The sequence below is a fragment of the Corvus kubaryi genome, unplaced genomic scaffold (assembly GCF_017639235.1).
Source record: "Corvus kubaryi isolate FWS band 111438036 unplaced genomic scaffold, C.kubaryi_AGA036_p1.0 37396, whole genome shotgun sequence".
NCBI classification, from domain to species: Eukaryota; Metazoa; Chordata; class Aves; order Passeriformes; family Corvidae; genus Corvus; species Corvus kubaryi.
In genome coordinates, this window is record NW_024581135.1 from 18,421,020 (window position 1) to 18,441,888 (window position 20,869).

At 40.2% G+C, this 20,869-nt stretch overlaps 1 protein-coding gene across 7 annotated transcripts in view; it reads left to right on the plus strand.

Annotated features, from left to right (window-relative positions):
- CSRNP3 (cysteine and serine rich nuclear protein 3) overlaps positions 1-20,869 on the plus strand; it is a 107,262-nt gene that overhangs the window by 61,038 nt on the left and 25,355 nt on the right. For 6 of the 7 annotated variants that reach the window (XR_006018249.1, XM_042041397.1, XM_042041399.1 and 3 more), the window contains one exon: positions 13,997-14,167. Coding sequence is in view for 6 of the 7 variants with exons in the window: in XM_042041397.1 (XP_041897331.1) it covers positions 13,997-14,167 (171 nt within the window). In the remaining variant the exon portion in view is untranslated. Of the gene's footprint in view, positions 1-57; positions 236-13,996; positions 14,168-20,869 lie in introns of those variants that run through there. The other variant, XM_042041402.1, reaches the window with a different exon arrangement.

Below are 20,869 nucleotides of genomic sequence, written 5' to 3' on the forward strand. Positions count from 1 at the left end.
GGGCCGGAGCGGCCGCGCCTGCCCCTCCGCGGGAGCGCGGCCCGGACACGGGGCCCGGGCGGGGCCGCGGCTGCCTCCGCTGCCTCTGCTGCGGCTGGGGCCGCGCAGCCCGCGCGCTTTGGCAGTCGGAAATGTGCTTTGGCTTTAAGGGCATGAATTTCCAGTTGCAAATGTTGTTGATACCTAAGGGAAGGTGCTCTGCAGTGTCTGCTTTAAAACGGGTCTCCTGCAAAAGGTAATTTTATATTAAAATCCCGATACAGCTTGGCATCTCAGAACGCAGGCCTGTTCATGTTTTAGACAATAGATCAGAAAGGATATGTAAAAGTACTTTTTCATCGTACTTATGTGCAGCTATTTATTTAACAGAGAACCCTGGTAATATCGCAGTAGTGCCTTCAGTATGTACCATCAGATTGGATAACACTGAACATGTCACTCTATGCTAATTTAAATGGAGAAAATATAGCAGTATACAGTCATGTAATTATCATAGAATTGCTATATTTGTCTAAAATGAGTACAGTGGATTTTAAATTTAGATTTATGAGGCAGTTAGGTACTTACAGTAAGTACATACAGAGATAAAATTAACAGTGTGCAGTGAAATAACAATAGGGGCATCCCTACAGAACAGCATTCCCACTGTTACAATGGAATCACAACTTTGAAGTACACCTGTCTTATCCATTTATATAGGCAGGAAACTAAAAACCAAACGTTTTGCCTGTGGATCAGGCACTTAATATTCTAAACCACTCCCAGTATCAAGTTATTTAAGAAATCTTAAAGAAGAAGATCCTGAAGCAGAAAGGTGTTTGTGTTGCTACCAAGTTACGGTAATTTTCAGACACACTTTTCTTTACCCCATCTAAACTATTGAAAGTGTGGTTTATGTAAACATTTTGTGCTGCAATTGGAATGATGGCTATTGTATTGAGTCTCTTTAAGAATCATAAATAGAACCAAATCTTTACGTATGTGTCCGGCATTTTGGAGACAGAGGCATGATTTTGATCTCTCATGTTACTAAAGTTTTGTGTTAATTGTACTGTCTTAATTTACTTCTGAATCTGGGGAGCCCAAGTCTGGTGTGCAGGGTTTTGGTTTGAGGGTGCAGTGTTTACTGCACGTCTTACTTTTTTGGTCTCATTTGTTTATCAGAAAGAGGAATTTGCATTTACTGTAAAACATCTTGCTTTGGACAGATGCAGTAGTTGACTAAATGAAGTTTAAGTTCAATATTAATTGAAGACACGTAAGTCATGGTTTAGAGTACACAATGGCAAATTTTTGGAAATTAATTCCACAGCTTAAATATTTTCTCTGAGATAGCAACAGATGATGGTGTCATCTAAAACTCTTACTTGCTCTTAAAATGTACTTCTAGTAACTGAACCTTGAAGTTTAGAGTTGTCTTCCCTTTGAACAAGCAGGTGGAAGGCTAGGCTGAAGCGAGGCAGCTATAACCTTTTGCAAGATTGGTAAAGATACCTTGAAGATAAATTTACATGTAGTCTGTCAGTATCTCTTTTTATCGTTGCTCTGAGCCAGATATGCTGAGAAAAACTGGATTATAGATGCGACCTTTCCTCAATAAAACTTCTCCAAACACCATCATGTCTTTAAAATGCTGATACCATTTGAAGTCCTACCAGTGAGTTTTGATCACTGTTGCTTCATTGCTCTTTTGTTGGCTTTTTTGACCTTGGAAAGGGGATTGAATGTAGATAAAAGACAGATACAACTCATCTATAAATGTACAGAAGCCAAAAAAATTTACTAGATTAAACAGCTCTGAGATAAATAGCATGTCTTTAATTTCTCCATCTCTCTACAGATATGGATACAGTATTCTAGTGAAATTTGTGATAAATGGGAAATGTGAATAATTGCTACCAAAAAAAGAAAAATCAAACTGGAAAATTGTGGCCTTTTTTTTCCTTAACATTTGCATATGGTTCTCTCCTACAGCTCCCCTATCTCTAGTCTTATTCCCCACCCTAACAAAAGAGGTTTGCATTTTCAGCACCTCTGCTTCAGTTTTCCATCACTTCGTATAATTTTTCCACAATGAAATAGGGAAAGTGGGAAAAGGAATAAAAGCATGTATCACCATAACATTTTGATGGAAAACTCACTTAATGTATGTAAGTAGACAAGTTACATATTGTGAAGTTAAGGATAAAAGGAAGAGGAGATACTTGAGTTTTTTAAGGTTTTTCTATGCTTAAATGGAAAAAATATAAGCAAGGATACTTCTTAAAATCTAGCATCAAAATTCATTGGACAGTTTGCATTTAGGCTTGCGGATTAAAAGATACGTGGCTTTTGGGTAGTACTTAAATAATGTCATGGAATATGTAACTTGAAGTCCTGATTTATTTTGAGGCTGGTTTGTATCCTGCTCTTTCATAAGCAGTAGGGATTTACATATTTATTCTATTGTCTAATGTGAAGTAGGAAATGTGGGCTGCATAGTATGGAGCCTGACCCTCATCAGTCGTTCTGAGGGATACGGGCAGGAACTACAACATCATTTAGCGATTGTAGCTTCAGCATCTCACGTAGGCTGTTGGATTTTGATGAGGAAATGCAAGGAATGCTACCATTGTGTAGGGGAAGGCTGCGGAGTAAATAAGCCTCTGTGGTATTTGTAGCTCTCATTAGCATGCTGCCCCTTCATTACATTTATTTATTTAATTCTGGCAAATCATTTCTGTGCATGCCTGTAAATAAGCGGTGTTTCGCGTCGGTGCTGCTGGCGGGGTAAGGCTGCGCGCTGGGCCCGAGCCGCGCTCTGGTGCCGGGGCTGCCGCGGGGCCTCTGCGGCCGCTGCCGCACACCGAGGGAGCTGTGGAGGGGCAGGGCCACAGACCGGCCCCGGCCCTCCCTGCTGGGGATCCCAGCTCGGGCAAGAAGGCTTCCATTGCAAACACATCTCCCCGGGCTGCCTTTGAGGGGGGTCAGGGCTGTGCGGTGTCTGCGGGCACATCCCACCTGAGAGGCAGCCGGCTGATCCTTCTGGGAGGGTGAAATAGCCTGACATGGTGGTGGCTTCAGGAGGAGGTTGGGTTTTTTGAATAGGGATATGAATTTGATGATGAACTGCTCAGTGATTTAAAATCTGTTCTTTGTTGTTATTGAACAGTCTGCTTTTAATGTATCATGAATATGTTAAAAAGGAAGTTGGATTACAGATGTTTTTAATTGCACTTCCTAAGCGATAGCCATCTCTAGGAAATGCTATTTGTGGGGGGGTAACAGGGTAAACAAGAAATGTTGAAACCACAAAATGTATTTGTTAATTGTTTTTAGTGTGGACAACAGATGATAGCACTGCTTACTTCCAACATGAGCTGTGACAGCTGAGCAGGCTATTCTCAAGCAAACATTTTTGTCCTTTAAATATTTTATTTTGGGGGTAGGGAGGGAAACCCCACGACTTAGGGGGGAATTGACTTGCAGAGTTGCCATTGTTTTGCGCCTCTGTTATACCAGAGCCTTTATAGAAGCATTCACTTTCAGAGTAGCCAGAGTTTTAACTTTGTAGCTTTCAATTAAGTTTCTCAGTTGTTTACTATTATGCCCTCCTCACCCACTCTTCTTTCTAAACAAACATCTTTCTACAATAAAAGGGAAAAGTGAAAATTGCACAGTATTAACCTTCTTATCTCAGCTTCTTTGGAAAAGACAGAGTGAACAGAGATTTAAGAAAGCTAAATATATCAAATTAAAAAAAAAAAACAACCTCAGGTTGGAACTGTAAACCACATACCTTCGCAGCAGTGCTTTTCAGGAGAGTGTAGGGCAGATAATTAATTTTGAGCCAGCAGACTCCCCTGGCTGAAGTGGTGCTGAATGGTCGGTCGTAAGGTGCTTACAAGTCAGGCAATGAGGTGGGAGTGGGCTCGCTGCTCAGCTTCTATTCATCACTGTCTCAGTGACTGGAGTGCCTTGGGAATTGGATGGGTACATACTTATTATTAGACCTTCAGCTTTTCTGTCAGCTTTCTAGTAAAATTTTAAGCTTTGAATTATAAAGTGAACTGAAAAGAATTCATAGACATGTTTATTAGTATACAAGTCACTACAGGCATAAACTCCCGATTTTCTTTAGTATGAAAAAAAAGTGAAGAGAGTCAACATCCAATTTTAACACAACCTGGAATGTAATTTTAAGTTAGTCTTACTGTGGTCTGTCATGTTAACACCATAGGCCCTTCCTTTGGGTGCCTTTGTGTTGATTGTACACGGGTACACATGTACAGGTGAATAAAGACCTGTGGGTAATTTTTCCTGGCCACAAATATGACATTACTATTGGAAATTTTGTGTGTAATTGAATATATGCTTTAAAAATCCTTTTTGATGTTTTCAGTTATTGAAATTACACTGGCTTATAGAGAAATGTTTATTGATTACACATATTTTGTCCATCTTCATAAAAACATCTCATTCTGTGATACCATGGTCACCAAATCTGGGACTTTGAAATCTTAAGTGTAGCTGGTCTTTTTGACTCATTTCTTAAGGAAATTAGGTTTATGCAGTTATGCTTTCTCTGTGCCCATCATATTGTTCAATATGTCTATCATGTTTTCCTAATTAATTTTTTTAACCTGTTAGCTTATATCAGCTGAGCTTGAAGCAGAAGCAGTCAATGTTCTTCAAGTATTGTGGAAATGGGTGGTGAGATGGGAAAGAGAGATTGCTAGTTCACACCAGTAAAAAACAATTTGCACTCTAAGACCCTGATTATCAAAGAAACCACATAGAGGAAAGCTTAAACACCATGACTCTGGGGAAGAGAATCAGTGAAGCAGCCCTCATACCGTGCCTTGGGTAATCCATCCAGAGGAAACAAATCCATAAGTAATCAAGTTCCAATGGTTTCTCAGATTTTTTCCTCTTTTTTTTTTTGTAAACTTGAAATTAAATTCATTTTTAGCTGATAACTGAGTAGCTTATTTTTACCTTGTGCTGTTTTTAGAAGAGAAGATGAATTGTCAATGCTCTACATATATGTCCGTGGCAGAAGAAAACTTCACAGTTGTGCTGTATAAATTCATGTTTCCTGCATTCAGTAATTTGTTGTGAATGTTACGGGGGATTTTTTTGGTGAATTTCCCTCCTCAGTGTTTAATTTTAAAATAATATTATTTCTAAAAATCTCCAGGTTTTTTAAAAATAAATGTGTCGTTTTTCATAGTTGAATAGATACAGTATGTATGGTGTGAAGTCAAAAAACAAATCCTGGAAACAAATAGCAATTTCGCATCTTTTATTTTTGTGTCATTTTTTGTGGGTCTGAATGCCTACTTAGGACTGTCTTGGGTGTGCATGAAAAATGCAGATTGTAACATTATATTTTGGTTGTGTGTGTTGTCCTTGATCTAGATAGAAAGCTTGAATTATTATAGCCATAAAGCTATTTTTGAAGATAGTAATTTCAAAACATCACAGCCTTCCAGTAGATATTAATAATTTATATTTTCCAGTACAAATAGTTTTATTGACTTTATTCTCTAGGAAGAAAAATGCACTTAAACGTATTTTTACTAATTTTGGCTTTACTTGAGGCCAAGCCTTGATTGAAGTCATGATTTTACTGTCATGCCCATGGAGCTATGTTCATTTCATTGGTGGCAATTGAATGTTGGCTCCTGCTGACCAAAATTGTTCTTGTTTTTAGGGGCCTGTTTCATTCTTCGTCAGACATTTCTGCTGGCAAAAATAATAGGTTTTCTGGTGATTTCCTAGCTGCTGTTTACCTTCTACCATTTTATTTCAGCTTTATAGTACAAAATAGCAACAGAGTTTCGGCTTCCAGAGAAGCCAGTCTGTAACTTTACATGACTGCAAAGAGCTGTGCCAAATATTTACTTGGTGTCTTAAAAATGTGCACAGCACGGTGATTTTATTAGAGAATTGGGTTAATTATGTTCTTTCTAATGTCAGCATTTATTAAAAAGATAAAAACAAGCTGTTATGGGAGATTTTTATGCTTTTGGTGTTTAATAAAAAGGAGAGAAGAAAAAAAAAAAGGAAAAAAATAAAAAGCCCATCAGCCCAAAATCTTTTGATTGGTTGCTTATGAGTTGTTGGATGCAAAGAACCAAGCTCATACCATAAATTTTGAATGTCTTGTTATTCAAGTTGGAAGAGTATGATCTGACTGTTGAAGTATCAGGGCTCCACACTGTTTTTCCTGTGTTCCCTCACTGAACCTGGAGACTGCTGGAGTCTCCCAGATCTGTCACTGCTTGCATAGGAATAGGAGAAGGTATTCCTGTAGCTGTGCCTTTTTGGGTGGATGTGACAAGGCAAAGGCATGAGGTTGCACGAAATCATCTGCCAGGCTGGAATTTGAACACTGAACTGGGGAAAGTTGAAACAGTGTCCATTAGGGAACGTGCTGAGCATGTCTATGGTTAAACGCTGCAGCAGTACTGAAACACAAATGGCTGCTGGCTGTGCACAGGCAGGTCTTTAATATCACAGGATTTGGTGCATAATAAGCTAAGACCCTTTTTCATGCCACCTCTGTGATGAATTCTTACTGCCAATATTTGGTAAACCATAGTAAACATGTCTGTTAAATGTATATACATGATTAAATTGTACCAGTGTATGACAAAAGAACACCTAGGTTAGAAGAGCAACAAAATTTGCAGTTAAATAATGAATAATTACTAAATAGCATAATTTTTCCATCATATGACCCTCTACTGTGTATTTATTTTGATAAATACAAAGCAATGTGTATTTACACTTCCAAGATGCCTGTTGAAGCTAAAGACGTATTTCACAGGGGTACTAAAAATGGTCTGGGTTAGGGCAGTGTTCTGCTCTGCAGATTAGTTCTGCTCAGAAGCTGTGTAAATTAGTACAGCTGATCTGCTTTTGCTGCTTGTTCAAAGTGAGCTGAGCTAATGCAAAACTTTAGCTATATGATCAGGTGCATCACGTAGATGAGCACCACTAAATAGTAACACTCAACTTTGAGGACACCTGTATTTTTTAATATCTGCTTTGTATACCTTCTCCTTTATAACTGGCCTCCAGTGATCATGACAGAGCATGGCTTTGCTATTTAATTTACATTTCTCTTAAACAGTGATGGAAATTTGAAACTCAGTGTTTTTGTCTCAGAGTCCCACTTCTGTAGGAAAGGAATATTTTCATAACCTTTTGCTTCAATCCCTTCTCATGTATTTTTCTTTTTCAGTTTTGCCTCTTCCATTGTGCTGTTACTCAGTTTCTGTAGCCATTTTCAAAAACTGACTAATTTAGGCAATTCTTTATGTTTTTAGGCACATCTTTGACATTTCTCAGAGTGTCTCTACTTAGAATTTCTAGTGTTTTCAGTAATGTTCTTTGGAGTGAGAATGCTTTTCAACCACTGTAGTTGCAAAATTTTCAACTATCGTTGGTTTTAACGCAGATAAAACAGTTTATCTCTTTCTCCTTTTTGAATATTTTTGCCAAGTTTAAAGATGTGAAACATACATACGAAACTTGTAATGAAGGTGAGAGAAAATGGGTAAAAAGTGAGAAAGTGAGAGCAAGCTTTTCATGTTCCCTCTCCAGAAGAACCCATTTAGAGGTCAGAATAGCCAGCATAATTGATTCCTGCCAGAGGCAGTATGAATTTATATCTTTACCCTTGACTTGACTTTTAGCCTATATTTGTTTAGCCATTTAAATTGTTGTAGCCATTTCTTTCGACCATGCCCTTGGCAGTCTCATTGTTGACACTTTCACTACACTTCCTCTGCATTTGAAGTCATAATGCCTGGAAATATTTTTGAAAGAAAGCTTGTAGAACTAAATACTGTGTAACTCTAATCCCAAGAGTTCATGCTTTCTCATTTAAAACAAGCACTGTGTAATACAAGATATATTTCCTCACAGGAAAGTTCTGACTAAATGTTGAAATTGTAATCTTGATGTTGCATTAACTGTGATATGCAAACGTAATGCTTTAAAGATGCTATTAAGGCTGTTTAGAGAGAAAAGTTGATTTTAAGGTGCTCAGAAGATAAATTAAAGGAATTCAGTTGCCTTTTTTTGAAGGGGAGAGGGTAGAAATTTATGTTCAGGAAAAGAATTTTGAAAATTAATAAGCCAAACTATCATTCCCCCAGACATCCTATCATTTAATACATCTGCTTTGTGTATCAAACATTTCCTTTTAGAGTGTTTTAGAATCAATCAGAATCCCATTGTATTTGAAGACAAGGCACAATTACAGGGCCAGCAGAGCTAGTTTACTGATGCAGAGGTGCATAGTGTAGGGAGGAGTGTGTGTTTCCGAGCAGTGTCAAGATGGCTGTAAAATTCTGTGTCCTTCCAATGGCTCTTTGAGCAGGAATGGTTTTTCTCTTGTACTGAGGATTGGCTGTGGCCATTGAGGACTACAGGTCTTCTACTTCTGAGTAAGGTTTCAGGATTAGTCTCTAAGTCACATAATGAAATAAGAAGCGAGACCGTTGGAGGTTAGATGCTTGAGAGATAAATGTTTTAATCCCAGTGTCCATGTGGTTACCCTTCAGCATGGATCCATAGCTCATGCTCTTGGAGTTCCCTGTGCTCTGCAGTCACAGTCCAGTACCTGCTCCTGAGGGCAGGTACATAGACCTTCCCTTGCAAGAGCAGAGCATAGGTCACTCTTCCTCTCAAAACACCTTTCTTGTACAGATCTTGTACACATTCTTGCTGCTGAATGTGTCTCTTGTTAATATGCACAATAGAACAGCTAAGAAACTCACCCAGGTGCTGGAGAGCTGAATCTGTTGTTCAGTACCTGCTGCCTCTAAGGTATAGCTTAGTGGAGAGCATCCTAGTCCTTTGTTTAAGTGGAGACCATTTTACTATGTAGAAAATAATGCCAAGATTCATAGTCCAGAGAGATTGGGCACAGGTAGCAGCCAAGTGCTGTACTGTATTTACCAGCCTTTGGGTACATAAACAATTGCTCATGGCTTTGGGCCTGGCCCAGCCTTTCTGTCCCTTTTCCTTCTCAACATGGTTTGCACTCATAGTAGATTTTCCTTTTGTTCTTGGACACCTTACTTGGAAGAACACGAAGTTCTTCCCAAGTTCCCAGGGAGACCTCAACAGGAACTTACTCAGATGTCTGAAATCTCTGTAACTTTGGGTATGTACAGAAGTGTCTTTATGCTAGGGAAACTTGAAAGTGAGACCCTGGAAAAGCTCACATGCCTTTGAAGAAGGCAGTTTGGTGACAGATTGGCAGAGCCTTCTAGGAAAGGGGTTTTGGTCCGAGGGGCCTTCTAGGAAAAGGCCTTTTGACCAAAGACAAGGATGTTGGAGTAATTTCAAAGGTGCTGGTTGCTCCACTGGAAGCAGCTGTTGCTCAGTCAACAAGCAGTAATCCGCCATTTGTACGTCCCTGTGCCCTTGCAGGGGGCAGACTGAGCAGGTGTAGCTGTGAGGTGCCAAAGTGTACCTGTTGAGATGGCACATCATTCCCTCTGTTCTTGTTTTCTAGCCCTAGGAAATATGGCACCAGTTCCCAGAGCAGGCACACGTTGGCTGTATGGGGGACCAGTGCTCCCCCCCGACATTATTCTCAGGAGCTGTACCTTCTGATGGGAATCTTCATCTTGTTCTGGGGATTATTAACTCAGAATTGGGAAGAATCTGAATTGTAAACAAGTGTGCAAGTGTTTCCAGACCTGCACGGTTTCTCACTCATTTTCTCTTCCTTGTTCTTGCAGATGAACACTTTAAGTTTCCACATTAAAAGTGGAGTATCAGCAAGAGGCTGTGTGGCTTTGGGGAGCTCCCCAGAGTCAGGCTGTTAAGGGTTGCACAGCTGTGAGATTGACAGTGTGGGCAGGAACCTGCAAGGTGCTTTCCAGCAACTGCAGCCATCAGACAAACCCCCCAGCTTTGGGATGTGGAACTTAATGCTGCAGTTCCATTTGTGTCTCCATTGCCATTCCCTCCCTGCACATCCCCCAGCTATAAAGGCATTTCCTAATTCTGTACAGCATCAGCAGATGCACTCTGCCTCCCATGTAATGTAATCACTGCTGAAATGGAAATGTCACTGTAATACAGCTACAAGATGTCAGTGACTTCTGTTCAGCTGTTTCCACTTTGTGGGGGGTACCTGTGTAGTTCTATCTAGTAAAGCATGCTGCTAAACACTGGTGCCTTTCTGCTGCTGTTTACTGTCCAAAGCATTGTAGAGATTGAAACTGCTGTAATTTTGAAGGGGGTGCGGCTGTAGTTTCAGAAGATGTGTTTTGTTGTGGTTTTTTTCTTCTCACAGAAAACTAGTAAGAAACTTGTTCCCTCAGGAGACCAAGTCAAGTGAATTTCTCTGAGGCTGGGCACTGTCATACAGCAACTTTTCAGTCTTGTGCTTAGGGGAAATTGACTGCAAGGATGAGGAAGCAGAGCTGTGTATCTGCAGTGGTTTTGGCTGGATTTTGCTTCCCATTGCGTTCCATTGAAGCATTAAATAGTGACTACTGCTGGAGACAGTATATTAAACTTGGTAAATTGCATGTGTTCTTCTTAGAGCTTTTGATTCTTAAGAAGTGAATGAACTCCCTTATAACATTTTTGTTCTAGTCCTCATAATTAAATAGTATCATAAAAATGTTGTATAATGTAAATGCAATTTCTAGTTTTGACTTACAAAGGTAAGTTTAAATCTGCTCATAACTCACTCCCACTGTGCTTAGGAGCTGGCAGGCAAGGTAAAATGCTTTGTCAGCAAATCAAAACAAGTAATTAGAATTAAATTTGTGTTGCACTGGGAAGAAACCACTGCTTTCTTGCCACCTCAACCCCTGAATTTCATATAGATAGACTTCAGTGTTTGCTGAATTATGATTTTGAATTAGTCTTACAGACTCTGGAGACTGGTGAGTCCTACTTTTTCTTTGTTTCTTTTTCCTTTTTTTTGGTAGTTCTCATCCTCATATACCCACCTTTATCCTGTTACAACTTCATACCAGGCCAAAAGGTTGCAAATCCCTTCACACAGTCATTTGTTTTTTACAGGAAAGAAACTGGTGTTGGGGCTTGAGGGGAGCTATAGAATGCATAGGACACATTGAAACTACTTAGTATGAGACCAAGTGTGAGCAAAGATAGCAGAGAACCTGCTGAAGTGCTGTGCTTACAGGGTCAGAGCATAGAGGCTACATCCCTGAGACTGCCTCTGAACTAACTGAAAAAAAAGATAAGAACGATGTGTGCTGGGGACAGCATTCTCTGGCTTCTGCTGCCAAGTGGCAGGGTGCAGCTCTTGTCCACAATGGCTAAGCTGTCAGGCCTCTGCCAAAACCCAGGTGCCCTCATCCAGCCTGCCTGCTGGGAATGGTTCTGGCACCTGCTTCATCCTGCGTTTATCCAGGAGAGCGGAAAGTGGCCTGAGCCAAAACCCTGAAATGTGCTAATTGTTAAATGTTTTGGCCAGTGCTGGAATCTCTGCTGTAACCTTGTCTTCTTTAGTAGCCATTTAGCCCAGCTTATGCAAGCTTCCTCACAGATATACTAGGGTTTTAAACATAGAGCCATAGAAACGTTGGTTGGAAGGGAGTTCTGGAGAGTATCTAGTTCAGCTTCCTGGAAGGAGCAGAATATGGCTGGTTCAGAATTAATGAGTCCTAAAGGTAGCTGTAGAGATTTTAAAATTTCTGAGATTTCTTTTTCGTGAGCAATGTAAATGAATTTTTTATTTTTCTTGCTTTCAGTGGGATTTGGCAGAGCCCTGTGTCAAGGTTGTAGTGCTGGGTTCCGTGTCCCTGGCAAGTATAGTGCGTCATCAATCCCAGACAAACTTTTTGCCTGGATAAGTGGTAGGAGTGTTTCTCTTCGCAGTGCTGCAGGTGGGATGGTGGCAGCTGTGTGTCCCCTGGGCAGGCTCCAGCTGTTCTTGATCTCTCCTCAGTTAGTTAATTGCCTGCAATACTTCCACCTGTGCTCTGTCACGGTGTAGGAGGGGTACTCCCCAATTTAGTGCTCCCACAGAAACTCTCCAAACCACGCTGCTGCTCACTCGCTTCCACACTCTCCCTCCCTGCTGCAGTGGGCTGGAGAGGAGAACTGGGGGCACAAAGGTGAAGATCATGGGTTGAGATAAGAACAATTTGCTGGAGATGGCAATGAGAGAAGAAAAGGAACAGTTAGGGCAACAGTGTTAATGACAGAGGGTACAAGGAAAGAAATGTTACTGCTCACTGTGGAAACCCACAACAGACAACACCCAACTGCTCCCTCTGCCTTGCTACCCCACTGCTTCCTCCAGCTTGGAATTGGAGCCATTAGGAACCTCTGCTCCCTAGAAAGACTCCTTCCCCCTGTCCCCAGTAATGATGTGAGGTGGTATAGAATAACTCGGTGTCCTGGCCATGCCCCCTCCAGGCTACTGTGAAAATTAACCCTGTCCTGGCCAGAACCAGGACATGCTGCTCAATTTCTGCTTGAATACTTAGCTTTACACTATTCTACTCAACCTCAGGAACATAGTAGGCATTTCATTTCTTAATTTTGGTATCACAGAATAATTAAGATTGGAAAAGACCTCAAAGATCATTGAGTCCAACCATTGACCTGACCTGACAAGTCCACCACTAAACCATGTCCCCAGGTGCCACATATACATGTCTTTTAAATACCTCCAGGAGTGGTGTTTCTGGGGTGACTTTCCTGGGTATTCCCATGCTTGGCTGCCCTTTCATTGAAGAAACCTTTCCCAATATCCAATCTAAACCTCCCCTGGCATAGCTTGAGGCCATTTCCTCTTGTCCTGTCAATTGTTACCTGGAAGAAGAGGCCAGCCCCCACCTGAATAAAAAGTCCTTTCAGGGAGTTTTAGAGAGTGATGAGGCCCTCCCCTTTCCTCCAGACTGAACACCCCAGCTCTCTCAGCTGCTCCTCATATGAGTCACTTTCTAGACCTTCACCAGCTTCATTGCCCTTCTTTGGACTCATGCCCAACTTAGTGTCATCTGCAAACTAACTGAGGTGACACTTGATCCCCTTGTCCAGATCACTGATAAAGATATTTAAACAGGACTGGCCTCATCTGAGCCCTGGGAAACACCACTAGTGACCAGCCACCAGCTGGATTTAATTCCATTGCCCACCACTCTCTGGGCCATCCAGCCAGCCAGATTTTACACCCACCCAAGATGTAAGCAGCCAGTTTCTCCATGAGGAGGCTGCAGGAAGCATTGTCGAAGGCTTTAGTAAAATCCAGGTAGACAACATGCACAGCCTTTGCCTCAACCACTAGGCAGGTCACCTTGTCATAGGAGGAGATCAGGTTAATTGAGGGGTACTTGCCTTTCATGAACTCACAGTAACTGGGAGAGGAGAGCGTTTGGGAGGCAGTTGGTGTCTCTAACTGGTGTGGGTAACTTCTGAAATCCAGGTATTTATTGAGCACAAATTAGTATGTGGTCTTTGTGTCTTCACTGTCTTCTATCTGTTTGTAATATTGGAATTATCAGATGGAATTCTTGAAGGGTGATGTGAATACTGGTTATGTCACATATATTTAGCAATGGGAATTGTAGTGTTTAGGATGATTTCTTCTTACTTAATTTTGTCCCTCATTGTGAACATTCCTTCCTCCTGTGGCAGCCAAGGGAGGGACCAAGTCAGTCATTTTTTTCTTTGTTTGACACTTCACAACATAACCAGAAGACAGGGATGCTGTTGACATTGTGGGAAAAATACTACCTGAAAGCAATCTGTTACAGATTATTCTAGTGAAATAACCATCTCCATACATGTGAAGTTAGAGTAGGACTTAAGATTTGTTTTTCTTCTCTGTGGCTTCACTGTCTCCTAATTAGTCATGTGTAATTTCATATTAAATGATTATTCAAGACTAGAAGTGGCAATTTACTGCTATTTTGAAATGAAAATTACTTTGGAGGTTATGATTGCATATTCTGCAGCTGGATGTTTCAGTGCCTCATTGCCTCTGTTCCTGTTACAGGTACATGTGACAGCATTGCAGCAATGAGTGGAATTTTAAAGAGGAAGTTTGAAGAAGTTGATGGCTCCTCACCTTGCTCCTCCGTGAGGGAATCAGATGATGACATTTCTAGCAGTGAAAGTGCTGACAGTGGTGATAGTGTCAATCCATCCACTTCTAATCATTTCACCCGTAAGTATTAGCTCTATGTACCTAAAGAATTATTCCTGTTTCTCAAAATAAAATAAATTTTGTGGTTAGATAAGCATGATGATTTTCAATTGAACAGATCATGAAACAGACTATGATGTTCAGTTTGTGACTTGCTCAAAGTGACTTAGTAAAATAAACTTACATTCTTTTGACTTCTTGCCTGTTTGGCTATTTGTTAAAGTTTGAAGTCTCTGGGAAGCTCCTACCTATTTGCTATTTGAATTATGTAGTTGTTTGTAGTTGAAGCTGGGAGTTGTGTTCAAAACATTTCAAACAGGTACTGTAGGGAAAGTGCTTTAGCTCAGTTTGTTTATTTTCCTTAGCTAAATGTATTGCAGCTGTCAACTCTCTGTAATACAGTATTGGTGAGAGTTCTCCTCTAAAAACAGTGTAAGCTTTCTTTTATTTGAAACTGATGAATATTGTGTGTGGTACACATTATTTCAGTAGTTTCTCTTTTTCAGGTAGCAGAGGATATCTCTGTCCCTCACAATGGTTTTGTTTACAAATAAGAATTTGGTCTTAAGTTAGCAAAGCTACATTTGCAGCATATATTTCTGGGAGTGATAAATTTACAGTTTATATTTGCAGTTTATGATACTTGTTTTAGGTGGTTATATTGTTTATTAGTAGTGAAATGCATGTTCTAAAAAGCAGGGGTTTGCCTCCTTCAACTCTTTTGCAGTTAGATCTCCCGTACGGAGTTATTACTTAAAACTGTGAGCCAAGGAGTAGGTGAGGCTCCTCGTTACTGCCCATACAGAATGTGGTCCATGTAACTGAGTGGTTTGGATTGTGCCTAGAGATCCTGTTTGTAGCATGTGATACAAATGTTCTTATAACTGACTTGTCTACCAAATGCTGCTGTTCATCTTGAGTGGGCAGTGAAGGTCCGAATCCCTTTGGATGTGGGGGTCTGAATCCTCTTTGCTCTAGTTGGGAATGTTGCTGTGCACAGGAGGGACAGGCATAACTTTTCAAATGGACACTCTTGAGGTGCTATATGATATTTAAGATGCAGCTCTAGTCAGGGACCTATTTTATTCAAATGCCACAAAGGAGTAAGCGACCCAGTAAACCTCTTTGGTAGTATTTAGAAATGTCTTGGTGACAATATTATCTGCATGCTGATACTTGAACATTTGCATCTGTTGAAGAAGTTAGTTGATCATTCATCATAGACTGAAAACAGGCTTTTTACATGAAACAGTTGTTCCCACCCACACAGAAGACCATAATTTTATTGTGAATACACAGATGATACAGTGAAATGGAATGATTCAGGGGAGAAACTTGGAAGTTGTAGTACATGTATATAACAATAAGCTTTAATTGTAGTTGATGTAGTAAATAATTTAGTTTAAAGAAACTTCCCTTTCTGTAAGAGAAATTGCAGTATTCAGTGTTATGATTAATGATTTATCTGACTGAGATATTTGTGGCCAGAGTAGTAAGTGTTTATCTGTGTGAGCACTCCCAGATACAGAAATTGTACATATTACATTTTTTTAAAATACATATGTTTATATCCATTGGTGATACAGAAATAAAAAGAGTAAATAGCTTGTGTGTGCATTGATACTATTTTTTAAAAAGTATTGTCTTTAATATAGATGCACCAGCCTAAATTCCAAGAAATCAAATACAGAACCCCAGTATTACTTAAGAGCTACTAAGTGATACTCACCTGAAAATTACATGCACATGTAATGTGCATTAACAAAACTCTTAACAGTGTACATTGGAAGGTATTTTGTTCATGCTTTAAACTCATTCATCTTCCATAATAAAAGGCAAAGGACAAGAGCTTTTCTAAGTTGAATATTTGAATCTATATTTTTAAGGATGAGGTCTTTGAGACTTTTTCAGTGAGCAGACTGAAAAGAGCCAGTGCTGAAAAAAGGCTGGTGAGATTCCTTGCCTCTGGTACATGCCTGAATACCTCCTTGATGGAGGTTATCTTCCTAAGCTATTTCCTGATATGTTACACCATTTTCTGTTCTATTTAGTGAGACACTGTCAGGTCCTGTGTACTGTCTTTTTTCTGGTCTGTTTTCATATAGGTGAATACAAAGTTCACTATAAACTCTCTTTTACTGACTGGAAAAGAGGGAGAGGGTTGTGTGACCTGTAGTCAACATCAAGGTCTATATATTAATTCTTAAGTTGAGAATTAAAAAAAAAAAAATGCTAACATGGTCCTCTAAGTCTTATTTTTTCTTTCTAATTGACCTGACAAAGAGATAATTCTAAATTGCTTGTAACTACAACCCCTTCAGCACTTTAGCAAGCAGGCAGTTTGCATATAAACCCATCTAGCACAACTGGTGCATCCCTGTATTTACACAGCCCTTGAAATGATACGTATTGGGTCAGATAAACAGGAGCCTAGCAAGGATCCTGCTCCATTAAAGTCAGTTTAACCTGCCGGGTAAGTGAGGCACACAGGGGCTGTGGATCATTGAGGTGGGGCAGAGCTACCAGAAGATAACTTTGTTCTCAGCAATTAACCCTGTAGTGTGATGGCAGAAAACACATGACTGAGATGGCCCTAAGTGCTGTTGCTTGTGACTATTACACGGGGATAAGTACAGAGTTTCTTCAACAATATATCCATTTAAACAAATAAAGACAGCAACAACAGGAATGGAATAAATCCCTAGCCTAAGTTGCAGGCATCTGAGTCAGTAAATAAAAATTGAAGTCCATACAGAATAGACAACTTTCACCATTAGCATTTTCTTGATTAGGTCTGTGTATTTTTACAGATGTGCACATTTTTAAATCTCTTAGCAAATGGTGATGAAGTGCCTTCATTACTACTAGCAGATATAATCCCTGTTGTGTTTTTTACTTACCTTTCTCAGTCTATTGAAGCGATTTCAGTTTGATTCAGCAGGTCATTAGTCATTGCAGATTTACTTTAATGGATGCCAAAGCATATTACTAGCTAGTCCACATAGCTGTCCCATTTCACAGCCCTGCCTTCATATCAGAAAGAAGGATGTTCATCTTCAAGTAGCAGTCCAAGCATGCATATACAGTATTAGTCAGGATTTAGGAATACCTGGAATACAGGGCTGGAGCACTCACAATGCCATTTGAGCTCCTTTAAATTGCCCTGTTCAGTTCTGGCACTCCACTGCTGTGTTTCGTCTGCTCCCCAGCAAGCTGAAAAACCTGGAATTGCTGTTCAGGATGTCAGTTCAACACCCTGACCATTCCCATGTTGTGTGCACTGAGGAACACTGGGTTCCACATTCCAGCTCAGGTGTGGGGGAATATGTGCCCTTCCAGGGAAGGGTAATGAAGCTGGTAAAGGGTCTGGAACATAAATCCTATGAGGAGCGGCTGAGGGAGCTGGGGGTGTTAAGTGGGGAAGAGGAGGCTCAGGGAGACATTACTGCTCTCTACAGCTCCATGAAAGGTTGTGGCAAGGTGGGGGGTCAGTCTTCTCATAGACAAGGGGAAATGACCTCAAAGTGTGCCAGAGAGGTTTAGGTTGGATATTAGGAAAAATTGTTTCACTGAAAGAGTAGTTAAGCATTGGAACAGGCTCCTGAGGGAAGTGGAGGAGTCGCCATCCCTGGAAGTATTCAGAAAACAAGTAGACATGGCACTTCATGATATGGTTTAAAGGGCATGGTAGTATTCGCTCAAAAATTGTATTTGATGATCTTGGAGGTCTTTTCCAACATTAGTAATTTGATGATTCTGTGATTCTTCCTGCTTTGGTGAGGTACCTGCCTCTAAATGCTTGATCTTTTTTTCTGATTTAAAATTTAAGTTACAGAATCACATGCAATTGAAAGAGCTGTGGAAACCTTGTGAAGTCCTGTCTTTTGCACTTTGGTGCTGGTAATAACTCCCCATAGCACATTAATTGCAGATGCATCTCCTAAGAAACATAAGGAGCTGCTGCTTTCCTCTGCCACTTCAACTTCAGTGTTGTGTAGCTGAAACTTTACGAGTTCTCTTCCTCGCATTCAGAGTCACTTGAGATCGACAGCAGCAGCTTATCTGATAAGGTGATCGTCACCAACAGGAGGTGGTGCCATCACACAGTCTGGCTGATATCCTCCATCAGTTATCTCTCTATTTCCATTAACATTATCACTGTCATGGGTGAGGTTATCCTGCAGCCATAATCATAGGTCCCATCATTCCACTAATTAGGGTCCTGTCTTTAGAGTGTTGGATGCCTTAGGTTCATTAGGAATGGGGCAGGTCACTGAGGGCTCTGAGAAAACCCTTTGATCTCTAAGTGCTCTTACCATCTTTTGATTTTGCTGTTAAAGATAATGAGGAATTTGAAAACACAAATACATGCCTGTTGGAGTTCCTTCAATATGCCCTGTAAAGCACTGTTTGAATTTTCTAGAGTTGCTAACATACTGAGATTGCCTTATCTATGTGGCCATGCATAACTTGAAAGAAGGTATGAAATCCTTAGGAAGGTGTTGCTTCTCCTGAGTTATCTTCATAGAAGAAAATAAAGTTTTATTTGGTGTAAGGTCAATAGCACAAGACACTGCCTGAGCTTTGAACTTAAGCTGTGTGTTTAATTGCTGGTTAATGATAGAAACCTAAATGGGCTAGAAGTGGTGGTGCTGGTTTACTATGGGGAAACATGGGTAGCTAAATGCAGACATTCATTTTTTGATGGCATTATCATGCAGTTACTTATGTTGCCAGCAACCAGGCTTGGAATTTCCTTGTTAATGAGGAATATGTTCTTATTGCTATTTGTTGACTGATGTTATGAAATGCTAACAGGTTGAGAGGTTCTTGTATTTGATTTTAAAATAAGTCAGCTCATCTGAGCATTAAAAAACAAGAAATGCAAATAAATTCAGTGAAATGTAGTGCAGTGTCTTTGCTCAAACTCATGCAGAATTTTCATCTGGAATAAGGACTACTGTAGGGAGAATTGTTAAAAATTGAAAAGAGGAGTTATGAGGCAGGCTCCCACTAGTTTTTAGAATGATTTGTGCAGCCAATTATGCTTCTATATTTTTAAAAAAGTTCTCTGTTATAAATTAGTGCATTTTGCACACAATACAACCAGAGAGAGTTTTTGCCTTACATGATGTTTTTGTTGGCTTAGAAAACATCAAACAAAATTTTTTTGTTGGAAGATGTTCATGATAGATATACAAAATATGTTGCAAATGCAAGGTCACAGACAGCTGAATGGGTAGCTGTATTAGTATGAAATGGCCATTCACAGAAGTCACACATAGGATGGGACAAAGGATTGCCTGTAGTGTCATAGGAGAGCTCAGCAAATGCAATTGTTATGCATGGGTGTTCCTGCAAGGATCCCTGGTAGGACTTTCCTCCTCACAAAGCCGGGGCCAAGGTCAGGAATAATCATCTATGGAACAGCAGCTGGCATTTAGAGGAAATGGTGAGGCAGAGAGCACTTAACCATCTCCACTCCTCCCCACAGGCTGATGATATTTGCAGAATAGAGAAACTGGACTAGTATGGTGAATGTCACAAAAAAGCATTCTGAAGGTAGAGGATGCTGAGGAAATAAACACAAAGCTTTCACTGAGATTTTAGTGGTCAAGTTCCAGCTTCTAGCGTGCATCCCGATGATTAAAAATTTGTATGAGATTTCAGACAAAACTCTTAACAGTGACGTAAAATGCTTAAAATACAAATTAAAATCCTCTCTATTCATGTCAGACTTGTCTGTAAGCTAGTAATTGTCAAAAACATTTTCAAATGTGACTTAAATAAATCTAGCATTAGGCAAGCATTCCCATCCAGCTCTTCCCGTGAGGTGAATTTAGCTTTGGCTTTACCCTAAAGGAAAGTACTAGAAGGATAGACCAATGAAGTGCTCTGCATAGGTGTTGTTGTTCACCAGCATTGTCCCTCTTCTCTCAAATTTCCATTAATCTACAACTGAGTATGCAGTTCCCTTCAAGACTTCCAGATTCAAATTTGTTATAGAAAATACCTCCCTTGTCCTCAAGCCTACATGTTTCTTTTGGAGGGTGTATTTTATGTCACAGCATTTCCCCTTAATGTGGATTTCCAGCATGTAGGAAAAGTGTTCTATCATTCAGGGTTGGAAACTTGTAAATTGAGTGTATGGAAACTCTTAAAAAATACCTTTTGGAAGACAATGGGATAGAAGGAGAGGCAAGAGAAAGAGGTAGAAGCAATTTCTGGATACAACCTTTACCTAGACTTTGTTTTCTACAAGGGTTGGGAAGCAAGCTGGCTTTTGTCAGCAGTGTTTTGACCTGGATTACCAGGATGGATTAGGCTTTGCCGTTCTGTAGTGTTGGTCTTGATGAAACACTGCATGGGAAAGTCATGGAGTAGGTGGACAGTGGTGCTGATCCTTCTTATAATAGTTTATATGACACTGAGTAGGTAAAAAGCAAACAAATGGGTAGTAGTGATGCCTTTTCCTGGTCTTAAAATCAAGTCAAACACGGTTAGAAGGGAAAAAGGGATTTTAGCTTGGTATTTAAGGATCCTTAGGTGCACTACATCCAGGTTGAATGCACCTCAATGCACACCACAATGCACACCTCCAAAAGATCTGGTATAACATTATAGATCTTACTAATTAGCATATCTATCAAAAATTCCCCAATGAGAGGCTTGAGTGAGCCCCCCTCCCCAAGGAACCTTCCCCTGGATGGTTCTATCTTGGTT